Below are 13,416 nucleotides of genomic sequence, written 5' to 3' on the forward strand. Positions count from 1 at the left end.
GCTGTGCCCCTGCCATGGGCCACATGAGCTGTTCCCAGGGGCAGATTGGTGGCGGGGGGTAGGCTGCAGCCTGGCTCCGCCTTGCAGCTCTGGGGAGCCAGGCTTACAGGTCTGTCCCCGGCCCCCCCGGGGAACTCCCTCCCAAGCAGATGGCTACAAGGTGGTCTTCGTGCGGAGGAGCCCGCTGGTGCTGGTGGCTGTGGCACGGACCCAGCAGTCAGAGCAGGAGATCGCCCATGAGCTGCTCTACATCTACTACCAGATCCTGAGCCTGCTCACCTGGACCCAGCTCAACCACATCTTCCAGCAGAAGCAGAACTATGACCTGCGCAGGCTTTTGGCCGGCTCCGAGCGCATCACCGACAACCTGCTGGACCTCATGGCCCACGACCCCAGCTTCCTCATGGGCGCCGTGCGCTGCCTGCCCCTAGCCGCCAGCGTGCGGGATGCTGTCAGCACCAGCCTCCAGCAGGCCAAGGCCAAGAGCCTGGTCTTCTCCATCCTCCTGTCAGGGAACCAGCTGGTGTCTCTTGTGAGGAAGAAGGATCAGTTCCTCCACCCCATTGACCTCCATCTGCTCTTCAACCTCATCAGCTCTTCTTCCTCCTTCCGGGAGGGTGAAGCCTGGACTCCCATTTGCCTCCCCAAGTTCAACTCCAGTGGCTTCTTCCATGCCCACATCTCCTATCTTGAGCAGGAGATGGACCTGTGCCTCCTGCTGGTCTCCACCGACCGTGAGGACTTCTTCACTGTCTCCGACTGTAAGCGGCGCTTCCAGGAGCGCCTGCGGCGGCGGGGGGTGCACCACGCTCTGCAGGAGGCCCTGCGCACCCCCTTCTACAGCGTCTCCCAGGTGGGCATCCCCGACCTCCGGCACTTTATCTACAAGTCGAAAAGCTCTGGGCTCTTTACCAGGTGAGGCCCCTGGGGAACCATAGGGCCAAGGTCGTGGCCTGGGGCATGGGGCAAGCCTTTTCCACAAATCCCCTTCTCCAGGGGGCTAACGGGGTGCTGTGTTCCTGCAGCCCCGAGATTGAGGCACCCTACGTGCGGGATGAGGAGAAGGAGCGGCTCTTGGGGCTCTACCAGTACCTCCACAGCCGTGCTCACAACTCTTCACGCCCCCTGAAGAACATCTACTTCACGGGCCCCCGTGAGAACCTCCTGGCGTGGGTAAGGGCTGTCTGCAGGGTTTGGATGAGGCCATCTTCTCCGGTCCTGCATGGCAGAGCAGGGACGGGGCGGCACAACAGAGCACCAGCTCCGTGGTCCCCAGGGTGGCCCCCAGCCTGTGCACAGTCTTTCTGGGGGTCGGTCTGCCCCCATGCACCCCTGTGCCAGGGAGGGACAGGCAGGGATAGTGGCAGGGGCCAGCGAGCTCCGACACCAAGGGCTGTGCCATGCGCTGTCCTGAGCTCCCCAGTGCTGTGGAGAAAACCCTCTCTGGGGACAAACCCTGGGCTTTGGTCCTCCCACTTCTGAGCAAAGCAGGTGCCACCCATTTAGGGGACCCCACTGCCACCTCGTCTCCCTGTGCTGGTGCCCCTGTGCCGGTGTCCGTTCCCTGCAGCCCACGGCAGGAAGATGCAGTGCCAGCCCCAAGCGGGGTGCTGACGTGTGCACAGTATGTACCCTGTTTTTTCACCCAGGTAACCAGCGCCTTCGAGCTCTACATATGCTACAGTCCCCTGGGGACCAAGGCTGGTGCCATCAGTGCTGTCAACAAGCTCATGAAGTGGATCCGCAAGGAGGAAGATCGACTCTTCATCCTCACGCCCCAGACATACTGACGGGCATCGCCCAGGGCATGGTGCCAGCTGGGGGAGCCCCCGCTGTGCTGGGGAGCCCATCCCCCGGGGAAGCCTGGGCCATGAGTCTGGGGGAGAGGGCATGGTGGGACCCCGGAGCTTGGGGAAACGCATCCATGGGACTGTCCAACCTGGGTGTTAGGGACGGGGTGCACAGCTGCCTGGGGAAGGGGTGAGCAGGACTTTCTCTCATCTGCAGGCAGTGCCCCCAGGCTGGCGGGGCTGCCCTTCCTCTGCAGCCCCCAGCTCCATCCCTTGTTGTGGGGGTCCTGGAGCGGGGCTTGCTGGAGCCCCTGGTCCCACGGCCTTTGCCTGGCACTCTCCTTTCTCTGCCATCACGCAGCTGTGCCAATGTTGGGGGTCCCCAGGAGAGATGTGGCAGCACTTGGGGGGACCCCTGTGCTGCTGTGCCCACAGAAAGTGGGGCACACCACCCGGGTGGGGGACAGGGCTGGCCTGGGGCATGCACTGCTCTTCTCCCTGCCCTGGGGGAGCCGGGCCCCCCAAGTGCCAGACACCCCCTGGCAATCCAGCAGGTTTGCCCGGACTCGTCCCACCATGGCCATGAGAAGGTTGTCCCTGGGGCCGCTGGCAGGCAGGGTGGTGGGTCAGCCTGCCCCAGCTCGGACAGAGGGGTCCTGCCCACCTCCCCACAGGGACACAGAGCAGCCCCAGAGAGACTCGGGGTACAGGGGAGCTCAGCGGGGTGCTTGTGGGCTCGTGGTGCTGGCTCCTGGGCAGCAGCCCCTAAAGGGGCAGCTCAAGCGCAGCCTCCTGGAGACCCCGCTGGCACGGGGCCCTGATGCCCTCCCAGCCCAAGGAGCGTCTTCCCCTTGGCACGGGGGCACCTGCCCCCCAAACCCAGCCCTTCGAGCCAGCTATGCTGAGCTTGCTGCATGGGAGCCACCTCCTTCCCCGTCGTCCCCAGGCACTGGTTTGCGTGGGGCTGAGCACCCGTGAATGCCGCAGCACGCTGGGCACAGCACAACCCCACGTTTTGGGGCTGTCTGCCAAGCGCTGGGACGGGTGTTCAAGGAAGGGCAGAGCCACCGGTGGGGCACCCAGACACCGAGGGAGCCGGGAAGGACCCGGCAGGGCTAGTGCAGGGACTCAGCTCCCATATTTATGCTCCGGCCAGAGTGTAATCGCTTGTCTTTGCTCATAAACATTATCTGGACCCTAAGTCAAGTCTCGTCACGTTCATGGGTGTCCACTGAGGGGGTGGGTTTGGTCCAAGTTTGGGAAGGGTGCAGTCCAGCCCGGGGGACCTGCCAGGGGCCAGGAAAGCCGCTGGGGAGCGGTGCAAAGCAGCCGGGGCTGTGCTGGCAGGAGGCAGCGGAGGGTGGGAGCGGCGAAAATCCCGGGGCGAGCTGGCTGGGGCCAGCTAATGTCGAAACTGAGCAGCAGACGCGCAGCCGGAGGAAGGAGCTGTTGGGTAAGGCGCGGGGCCAAGTGTAACCGCCGGGCCTTGCGCAACGCGGGGCGGGAGCCCGGGAGGGCTGAGGCCAGCCAGGTGGTGCGGGCAGGGGAGCCCGTTTTTGGAATGCTCAACCCCTCCTGGGACCAAAGTTTCGCCCCCGGCAGCACGAGGCAGCGCCCTGCTTGGCTGGAGGAAAAGTCGGCGTGCGCAGCTGGGACCCACAGACCCACCGCCCGAGGGCAACGGGGCGCTTTGAGCACAAATCCGCGCCGCCCGTCGGGATGAAAAGCATTTTCCTTCATCCCTGGGAACTGCAGCACGTCCCAGCGCCGGTAGCTCCTGCCGCCGCAGGCAGCCCTTGACCGGGGGGGCAGAAAGGGGCACAAGACAAAGAATGGGCACGACCGAAATAACTCCCACAGCTCCTCGGGCAAAGCTGCGGCTGTCCCGGCCCTGCTCTTGCCCTCCGGCTGAAAACCCTATGCTGGGCCTGCCGCGCTCCCCCGGAAGGCCGACTCCCCGGCCTGGACGTGAGTCGCCAGCGCGGGCAGCTTCGGGGAAGCGGCGATTTTGTGTGTCAGGGTGTCGACAGCTCCTGCCGCCGGTGGTAGCGGCGCTGGGGGCTGCGGCTGAGGGACCAAGGGGTGCCGGCATGCCTGCACCCCACGAGCATCCCGGGACGCTGGCAGCCACCTCCCAGCCACGGGGACCCTCCGACGGCCACCTGGCCGGCGCTGGGCTGCGGGAGGCATCATGCTAGCCCTGCACCCGCGTCCCCATGGCGGGCTCCGGCTCTCACCTGTGTCCCTCTGGGGCACCGTGCCCACCCAAGCTTGGGCCCCCCGGGACCGTGTGCCCCTCCGGCTCCCCCTGACGCCCCCCGAACCCGGGGACTCCTTCTCGTGTCCCGTCCCCCCCCCGAGCACCCCCGTCCCCCTGGGCTGCGTGTGCCGGTGCCGGCCCTCGGGGAGCCCCGCGCGGCCCGTGGGCAGGGCCCGCCCCGGCCCGCCCCGCCCCGCCCCGCTCCGCTCCGGCGCGGCCCCGCTCCGCCCCGGCACGGCACGGCACGGCCCGGCACGGCGCGGCACCGGGGGGGACCCCGGCTTGGGCACCGCTCCCGGCCCCGGTGAGCTAGGGCGGGGGGGGCGGTCCCGGGGGTACGTCGGGGTCCGTGTCCCTGGGGGCTGGCAGGGGACATGTCCCAGTCCCGCGGGGATCCCCATTGCTGTGCCGGGGGTGGCAGGGGTCCCCAGCCCCGTCCCAGGGGTCCCTCGGGTTCCTTATCCCCCGGGGGGCTGGCAGGGTCCCCATTCCCGTCCCCAGGAGGGGGCTTGGCAGGGTCGTGGGGGCCAGGCGAGGGTGCCTGGGAGGTGGCAGCAGGCAGGATTTGTCCCCCCGCCGCGGGCAGCTTGGCTTCACCTCCCACTTGCGGTGTTTGGGAAAAGGTTTGGTGGGGCCGATCGTCCCCCAGCAGCACCCATCGTCACCTGGGCCTGGGGGACCCCGGCACCCCCCACCGCACACGCATCTGCGGCGGCGCCCCAGGGTCCTCGCCTGACCGCAGCAGGTAAAACCCTTTCTCCTTTATTTTGGCAGATGCAATGGTGACCCGTCCTCCGCGTGTCCCGCCCCCGCTCGGTGCTGAGCGCCATCGATAACGCCTCTCCGGCGGCACCGCGCAGCATGGGGCTGTCGTGCCACGCGTGCCTCTTGCTGGCGCAAGCCCTGGCCTCGCTGGGCGCCAGCTCCTGGCAGTGCCCCCGCATCCCTTACAGCTCCACCAGGAACTTCTCCGTCCCCTACGTGCTGCCCAGCCTCGACGCCGGCAGCCCTGTGCAGAACATCGCTGTCTTCGCCGACTCCACCGGCCCGGCTGCCATCTTTGTGGCCGTCCGCAACCGCATCCTGCTGGCCAGCCCTGAGCTGCGCCTCCTCTCTGTCCTTGTCACCGGCCCGGTGGGCAGCACTGAGTGTGAGATCTGCCGCCTGTGCCCAGCTGCCGCACATGGCCCCGAGGACACGGACAACGTCCTGCTGCTGCTGGACCCGCTGGAGCCGTGGCTGTACAGCTGCGGCACGGCGCAGCACGGGCTGTGCTACCAGCACCAGCTGGAGGTGCGGGATGGCGAGGTGGCCATCACGACCACACGCTGCCTGTACTCGGCCACGGGCAACAGACCCACGTCCTGCCCCGACTGCGTGGCCAGCCCCCTGGGGACCAGTGCCACCGTGGTGGCCACCTCCTACGCCTCTTTCTTCTACCTCGGCTCCACTGTCAACAGCAGCGTGGCAGCGCGGTACAGCCCACAGTCGGTGTCCGTCCGCAGGCTGAAGGGCACCTTGGACGGCTTTTCGGACGACTTCCAGTGGCTGACGGTGCTGCCGCGATACCGGGACAACTACACCATCCACTATATCCATTCCTTCGCTGATGGGGACCACGTCTACTTCCTGACGGTGCAGCCCGAGCGGCCGGGCTCGGCGGCGTACCACACACGCCTGGCGCGGCTCAGCACCCACGAGCGCGACCTGCGCCGCTACCGTGAGCTCGTCCTCGACTGCCGCTTCGAGTCCAAGCGGCGGCGGCGGCGGCGGCGCGGTGGCGAGGAGGATGCTGAGCGGGACGTCGCCTACAACTTGCTGCAGGCTGCCCATGCTGCCCGCCCTGGTGCCCGCCTGGCCCGCGACCTCGGCATCAACGACACCGACACGGTGCTCTTCGGCGCCTTCGCCGAGAGCCAGCCGGAGAGCTGGGTGCCACGGGAGGACTCGGCCGTCTGCGCCTTCCCCGTCCGCCTCCTCAACCAGGCCATGGAGGAGGGCATGGAGAAGTGCTGCGGCACCGGGCACCCGCCGCTGCTGCGGGGGCTCAGCTTCTTCCAGCCGGTGGAGTACTGCCCACACAACGTGAGTCCTCCGCACCGCGCCGCGGCCGTCCCGGAGGGCCTGGGGGTCGACTGGTGGTGCGGGGAGGTGGATCGGGGATGCCGGGAAGTGCTGGTAAAGCAGGGTGGACGGGGGGTGGGCTGGGCAGGGGGAGAGCGGCGTCACCCCGGGTGTGAGTCAGCCCCGCCAGACGCCTACCGCAAGGGCCGTGGCATTTCACCAGAGGTAGGGTGCCGGTGGGAATCCGGCCACGCTCCCCACGCCGGGCACCCCGTGCTCGCCCGAGCCGTGTGCCGCAGACACGTGTCCCGGCACACGGGCGCGCCGCCGCTTGCCGCGTGCGGTGCCAAAAGTGCCTCTCCTCGGTGCGGCTGCCGTGGGAGCACCGGCTCTGGCCCCCGCGGTGGCTGTCCCTGGCGCCAGGCTGTTGATGGCCGCCCTCTCCAGCTTGTTTATTGTGCAGGGGATGGGGAGCCGCTGGGCCTCGGTGTTCCCCGGGCCAGGGTGCGCGGGGTGCCCAGCCGCTCCCACCTTGCCGCGCCGGCCCCGGGGCCGACGCCTTCTCTGGGCAAATAAACCGCAGGCGGAAGCGCAATTAGTCACCGGGGTTTTTCGCCCGCCACAGCCGCGGGGCAGGAACACCGTGTCCCAGGGACGAGCCCCGCCATGGCCGGGACAGGGACAGGTGGACGACCCAGCAGGGTCTCCTCTTCAGGCAGGGTGCTGCCAAGCACGCGTGACACAAGTTTTGGCGTTCTCAGCCAGGCACAGGGCGAGGTGCGGCCAAATCCCCTCCTCTTCCCACGCGAGGCGCAGACAGCTCGCTGCCTCTGACTCACGCCAGGGGCAGGGCGAGCCGGGAGGGGACCCCCAGCCCCGTGCATCGGTGGGGGCCAGTGGGGACCCCCCGGCGCCTGGTGTCCCCCTTCATCCCCAGCCCCACCCCGAGCCCTGGGGACGGGGAGGGCTGGCTTTGGGGTGCCCACCCTGCGGTGCTGGCACTGATAACCACATCCAGATGGGGCGGGAGGTGAAGGCAGGGTCTGATGCCGCATGGGGGTCACGGGAGGGGCCACGGATGTGGTTTTTCCCCCAAAATTTTCCCAGCCTGGAGAGGAGTTTGGGCAATCGGGTGCTCCCAGAAATGTCTCGCAGATGGAGCTGGTGCCCACCCACAAAGGTACGGGGGGGTCGGGGTGCTGGGGCTGGCTCCGAGGCACCAACACCGCGCTCTGCCGCAGGTGAACCTCTCGGCACCAGTGGCCGACACCAGCTGCTGGGACCAGCCCACCCTTGTCCCCGCTGCCTCCCATAAGGTGGACCTGTTCGACGGGCACCTGGCTGGTGTCCTCCTCACCTCCATCTTCATCACCGCCCTGGGGGACGTCACCGTGGCCCACCTGGGCACGGCGGAGGGACGCATCTTCCAGGTGGGATGGGGGGGCCAGGTGAGGTGGGGGGCTCCCGGCAGGGTGGGGGGCACGCTCAGCCCCCCGCTCTGCCCCGCCGCAGATAGTGCTCCAGCGCTCCAGCTCCTACCTCCTCACCTTGGCCAACTTCTCCCTGGGGGAGCCGGGGCCGGTGCGGGGTGCCACGGGGCTGCAGAGCCACTCACTCTTCTTTGCCGCCGGCACCAAGGTGAGTGGAGGGGCCCGGGGGGCCCGGGGCGGGCGCTGAGCCCCACGCACCCCGCTCACCTCCGCTCTCTGGCCCCAGGTGTGGCGCCTGAACGTCACCGGCCCCGGCTGCCGCCACTTCTCCACGTGCCAGCGCTGCCTGCGGGCCGAGCGCTTCATGGGCTGCGGCTGGTGCGGGGACGGGTGCACGCGCCGCCACGAGTGCGCCGGCCGCTGGGTCCAGGACAGCTGCCCGCCCGTCCTCACTGATGTAGGTCTGCGCCGCCGTCCCCCCCTGCACCCCAGGCACTCAGATGGGGAGGGAGGTGACACGTGGGGTGGCACGTGGTGGGACCTTTACTCCATCCGGAGACCCCCTGGCCGGGATGGGTGTCGCGCTTCCCGGGGAAGTGGCTTTCCGGACCCGCGACCGTCACCAGGCTTTCGGGGCTTGGGATGACGCAGGTGCCTCTCCCGCAGTTCCAGCCCCGGAGCGCCCCGCTGCGGGGCCGGACGCGGGTGACGCTCTGCGGCATGACCTTCCGCTCCCACCTGGACCCCGACCCTCGCCACAGCCCCCCGGGCATCTACCAGGTGGCGGTGGGACAGCGAGGCTGCGCCGTGCTGCCGGAGGAGAGCAAGAGCCACAGGTGCGCGGCGGTGCCAGGGGGGTGGTGCCGGCAGCAGAGAGGGGTCTAGGGCTGACCCCCCATCACCGCCCCACAGACCCCTGCCCACCTCCCGCCGCAAGGACTTTGTGGACGTGCTGGTGTGCGAGCTGGAGCCGGGGGGCCCGGCAGCGGCGGGGGGCCCCGCCGATGTGGTGCTCACCGTGGAGGAACCCGCCGGACCCTCCAGCTTCCGCGTCCGCGGCTCGGCCACCCTCAGCGGCTTCATCTTCGTGGTATGGCCCTGCGCTGGTGGACACCCCGGCAGGGTTTGGAGGGGGGTTTTGGCTCACCCGCCCACCCCACCGACCCGTCTCTGCACAGGAGCCCCGCGTCAGCACCCTGCACCCCCTGTTTGGCCCCCGGGGGGGTGGCACCCACCTCTGGCTCAACGGCACCCACCTCTCGGCGGGGAGCAGCTGGCGGGTGATGGTCAATGGCTCCGAGTGCCCCCTCCTCGGGCAGCCCAGGTACACCCCTGCCCAGCCCCCGCCGGGCACAGCGGGGTCCCTGGCACGGGGACGGGCGCGGGGCCCCCCTGCAGCCCCGCTGTCCCCTCCAGCCGCGGCCACCGTGTCCCCAGGCAGGGCGACGGGGCGATTCAGTGCACGGCTCCCGCCGCCGGCGGGCTGGGCACAGCCCGGGTGGCCCTGTGGATCGACGGGGAGGAGTTCCCGGCCCCCATGCCCTTCCAGTACCGCCCCGACCCGCTCGTTTCGGCCATCGTCCCCATCTGCAGCTACGCGTGAGTATGTGGGTTCCCTTTCCCCGGGCGGGGGGTGACAGCCCCGGCCTCCCCACCGCCCCGGGCCAGGCTGGATGAGGTACTGGGGACCACACGCACCCCGGGGACCATGTGCACCCCACAGGGGCTCGATGCTCACCGTCGTCGGCACCCACCTGGACTCGGTCTATCGCGCCAAGATCCGCTTCGAAGCCAGCGGCGTGAGGACCGAAGCCGCGGTAAGCGCCGGGGCAGGAGGCCGTCACCCCCACCCTGCCCTGCCAGCCCCGTCCCCGGGCTCCGTGCCGCGCCGGCACCCAGCATCCCCCCGCCCGCAGGAGTGCGAGGACCCGCGGGCGCCGGAGCGGCTGCTGTGCCGCAGCCCAGCCTTCCCCTTCGAGAGCAAGGTGGAGACGGCGCTGGGGAACCTGAGCGTGCTGCTGGACGGCGCCGCCGGCCGCTGGCTCTTCCGCCTCCGCTACTACCCGCAGCCCGAGGTCTTCCCCTTGGAGCAGGAGGGCGGGCGCCTCCGCCTCAAGCCCGGCGACGACGAGATCGAGGTGCACGTACGTGGGGCAGTGGGGTGAGGCAGGCCGGGGGGTCCCGCTGCCGGGACCCCTGGGCTCAGGGCGCTGTGTCCGGGCAGCAATTGGGGCTGGATGCCGTGGCCGCCTGCATGAACATCACCATGACGGTGGGGGGCCGGGACTGCCACCCCAACGTGCTGAAGAACGAAGTGACGTGCCGCCTGCCCCGCGAGCTGCGCCTGCCCCCGGCCGGGGCCCCCGTGGAGGTAAGCACCCCCCGGCTGGGCGACCCCCCGGTCCCCGGTGTCCCCCACTCCGACCCCGCTGAGCCCCCCGCTCCCCCAGATCTGCGTGAACGGCGCCTGTGAGGCGCTGGGCTGGGTGCTGCCCGCCGCTGCCTCGCTGGACCTGGCCGCCAGCCTGGCCCTGGGCGCCGGCGTCACCTTCCTGGTCTGCTGCGTCCTGGCCGCCGTGCTGCTCCGCTGGCGCTGGAGGAAGCGGGGGGGTGAGTGCCGCGCTCACCGGGCACCCTGCTGCCCCCCGGCCCCCTGCCACACCACCCCCGCTGCCCACAGGGACGGAGAACCTGGAGCTGCTGGTGCAGCCCGGCCGCAGTGACCCCCCCACCACCACCCAGCGCCCCGGCGTCGACTACAGGGAGGTGCTGGGTAAGCGGGTGCCGCCGGCGGGTGCTGGGGTGCTGGGCGCCTGCCCAGCCCTCATCCTGCCGCTTGCCTGTCCCGGCAGTGGTGCCTGCGGCGGGCAGCCCCGGCCTGGTGGGGCCCCGGGCGCGATTCACCGGTGCCAGCATGGCGGGTGGCGGTTCCCCCGCGCCCCTGCTCAGGGCCACGTCCTGCTGCCTGGAGGACCTGCGGCCGGAGCTGCTGGAGGAGGTGAAGGACATCCTCATCCCCGAGGAGCGGCTCGTCACCCACCGCCACCAGGTCATCGGCAAAGGTGATGCCGCACCCCAATTTGGCTGTGGCATCGCCCGCTCGCCGTGTGTGGTACCAGCTTCACGCCGCCCCGTCCCCGCAGGGCACTTCGGCAGCGTCTACCACGGCACCTACAAGGACCCCTGCTGGGGGACCTCCACTGCGCTGTCAAGTCGCTGCACCGTGAGTAGCTCTTGCTCCCACGGCACGGTCCCGCGGCACGGCGTGGCCGCGGGGCGCCCCACGGCTTGGCTCTCGGCAGGCATCACGGACGTGGAGGAGGTGGAGGAGTTCCTGCGCGAGGGCATCCTCATGAAGAGCTTCCACCACCCCAGGTGCTCTCGCTGCTGGGGGTGTGCCTGCCCCGCCACGGGCTGCCCCTCGTTGTCCTGCCCTACATGCGCCACGGGGACCTGCGCCACTTCATCCGCGCCCAGGAGCGGGTATGGGGGCACCCTGGGGGGGGGGGGGCTTGGGGAGGGGCTGAGCTCGCCCCACTCACCGCTGCCACCCTGCAGAGCCCCACGGTGAAGGAGCTCATCGGCTTCGGGCTGCAGGTGGCCCTGGGCATGGAATACCTGGCCCAGAAGAAGTTTGTGCATCGGGATCTGGCGGCCAGGAACTGCATGTGAGTGCGGCCGTGCCTGCCGGACCCCCGCCACGGGGTCACCCGCGGGTGGGCATGGGGGTGCTTCCCGGTGGCCTCCCCCCCCGCCCCCAAACCGGTGTCCCGCAGGCTGGACGAGACGCTGACGGTGAAGGTGGCCGACTTCGGGCTGGCGCGGGATGTGTTCGGCAAGGAGTACTACAGCGTCCGGCAGCACCGCCACGCCAAGCTGCCCGTCAAGTGGATGGCGCTGGAGAGCCTCCAGACCCAAAAATTCACCACCAAGTCGGATGTGGTAGGCACGACCCCCGTCCCCACGCCCCATCCCCGGTCCCCGTCGCGCCTGCCCCGCCCCATGGCAGCTCTCTGCTCGGCAGTGGTCCTTCGGGGTGCTCATGTGGGAGCTGCTGACGCGGGGCGCATCGCCGTACCCCGGCGTGGACCCCTACGACATGGCCCGCTACCTGCTGCGGGGGAGACGCCTGCCGCAGCCCTGCCACTGCCCCGACACCCTGTGAGTGGGGCTGGGGCGGGCGGGGGGGTGGGGGATCCCAGGGGGCTGCCGGTGCTGACGGGGGTGTCGGGGCAGGTACGGGGTGATGCTGAGCTGCTGGGTGCCAGCGCCCGAGGAGAGACCGTCCTTCGCGGGGCTGGTGGGTGAGCTGGAGCGTGTCCTGGCCGCGCTGGAGGGCGAGCACTACGTCAACCTGGCCGTCACCTACGTCAACCTGGAGCACGGCCCCCCCTTCCCCCTGCCCCCCCGGGCAGCTGCCCGATGGTGAGGAGGAGGACGAGGAGGACGAGGAGGAGGACGAGGAGGACGAGGAGGAGGACACGGCTGTGTGCTGATGGGACCCCCAGACGCCGTGGGCACGCTCCCCGTCGGAGGGATGCAGCGTGCAGCCAGGTGCTATGGGGCACCCTCCTATGGGATGGGTGCTGGGAGGTGGCTGGGTGCTGTGGGGTGCTCTCGACAGCTCACACCTGCACCCTGCTGGGTGCTCCCCAGGCTTGGTTCCACACCAAGCGGGGTGCCGTGGGGCTCCGTCCTGCACTGGCTGGGTAAGGCTGTGCTGTGGGGCCCGGGGCTCAGCCCCAGCGGGACGCCGTGGGTGGGCCGCCTGGCCCACCCAGGCGTCCCGTGGGGTTTCCAGCCCTTTGGCTGCTCGAATTGCTCATTAAAACCTAATTATATTTTTTCCCGGGCTGTGTCTTTGGGGGGGGGGCGCCCCACCTTGGCAGCACTCCTGTCCCCCTGCATGGGGGGGCTCCCCGCCCCGGGTCCCCACCCTCCCGGGGGCACCCACTTCGCGGGGGGGCGTGGGTGAGGTTGCACCCACGGTTCCCGTGACAGCCACGGGAGGGCACCTGCGCACCGGCGCCGGCGTGGCTACCCCGGGCACCGGCCCACGGTGCCCACCGCGCCGGGGCCACCCCACGCGCCCTGGGTCCCGCCACGGGCGCCTGCGCTCAGGGGTGACCCGGGCACGGGGGGAGGCAGCGCCGGCACCAAGCAAAAGGGTTTTCCTAAAATTCCCCCTCCTGGCTGGAGGCGCCTGCCTGGCTGGTGCGGCAAGGGTGGGCCGAGGGGTGCCAGGCGGCACAGGGAGCACCGTGCTCTTGGGCGGGGGGTGACCGTGCCCCCGGGATCCCGCTGCCCGGGACACGGGTCGCGGTGTCCCTGGGATCACGGGATCGTGGTGCCCGTGGGATCACGATGCTCCTGGGCTGACGGGTGCCCGGGCATGGGACCGCAGTGCTGCTGGTGTCACGGAGCCCAGGGCGTGGGGTTACAGTGTCCCCCGGCGCTGGGGTGCCCGTGGGACTGCGGTGCCCCGGACGTGCGATGGCGGCGGCACCCGGCCCACGGTGCCCCCACCGCTGCCCCCGCCGCCTGCCTGCACAGGGGCCTGGTGGGGGACGCCGGACCGGGCTCGGGGCTGCCGCGCGGTGACCAAGTCTCGTTACCCGCCTCACCTAATGACACCCTAATTGCTTCAGCCGCTGCCCGTGCACAGGACGCTGCCAGGGGCCGTGGGGAGCGCCCGGAGCCTGGCGCCGGGGCTGCCCAGGAGCGGGGGGAGCGCGGCCGAGCCCCTCGCCGACGCTCGCTGCCGCTCGAGCCGGCTTTCTCCGCTGCTTTTGCTGGCGGCGGCGGCAAACGTCACATCTGTGAGGAAGAAGGCCCCCTCCACCCCACCCCCCCACCCCGATTTTGGGGCAAA

The 13,416-nt window shown here is 70.1% G+C and overlaps 2 protein-coding genes across 2 annotated transcripts; both read left to right on the forward strand.

Annotated features, from left to right (window-relative positions):
• Positions 1 to 149: 149 nt before the first annotated feature.
• On the forward strand, positions 150 to 1,790 carry LOC309416240 (vacuolar fusion protein MON1 homolog A; the record flags this gene model as incomplete). The annotated part of the gene is made up of 3 exons (XM_082015812.1): positions 150 to 915; positions 1,026 to 1,173; positions 1,650 to 1,790. Coding segments are annotated over 3 exons (1,055 nt in total), but the record flags the coding sequence as incomplete, so codon positions are not given.
• Positions 1,791 to 4,528: 2,738 nt separating this feature from the next.
• On the forward strand, positions 4,529 to 12,040 carry MST1R (macrophage stimulating 1 receptor; the record flags this gene model as incomplete). Its single annotated transcript, XM_082015813.1, is given in 23 exon segments — positions 4,529 to 6,135; positions 7,356 to 7,544; positions 7,627 to 7,752; positions 7,831 to 8,001; positions 8,211 to 8,380; positions 8,457 to 8,634; positions 8,723 to 8,868; positions 8,982 to 9,143; positions 9,268 to 9,361; positions 9,461 to 9,688; positions 9,769 to 9,915; positions 9,995 to 10,154; positions 10,225 to 10,317; positions 10,397 to 10,606; positions 10,688 to 10,726; positions 10,729 to 10,767; positions 10,847 to 10,915; positions 10,918 to 11,027; positions 11,103 to 11,212; positions 11,321 to 11,486; positions 11,569 to 11,705; positions 11,781 to 11,939; positions 11,941 to 12,040. Coding segments are annotated over 23 exon segments (4,227 nt in total). The 5' UTR covers positions 4,529 to 4,911.
• Between the last annotated feature and the right edge of the window lie 1,376 nt (positions 12,041 to 13,416).

Source organism: Phaethon aethereus, assembly GCF_964289735.1.
Source record: "Phaethon aethereus genome assembly, contig: HAP1_SCAFFOLD_732, whole genome shotgun sequence".
Classification (NCBI taxonomy): domain Eukaryota; kingdom Metazoa; phylum Chordata; class Aves; order Phaethontiformes; family Phaethontidae; genus Phaethon; species Phaethon aethereus.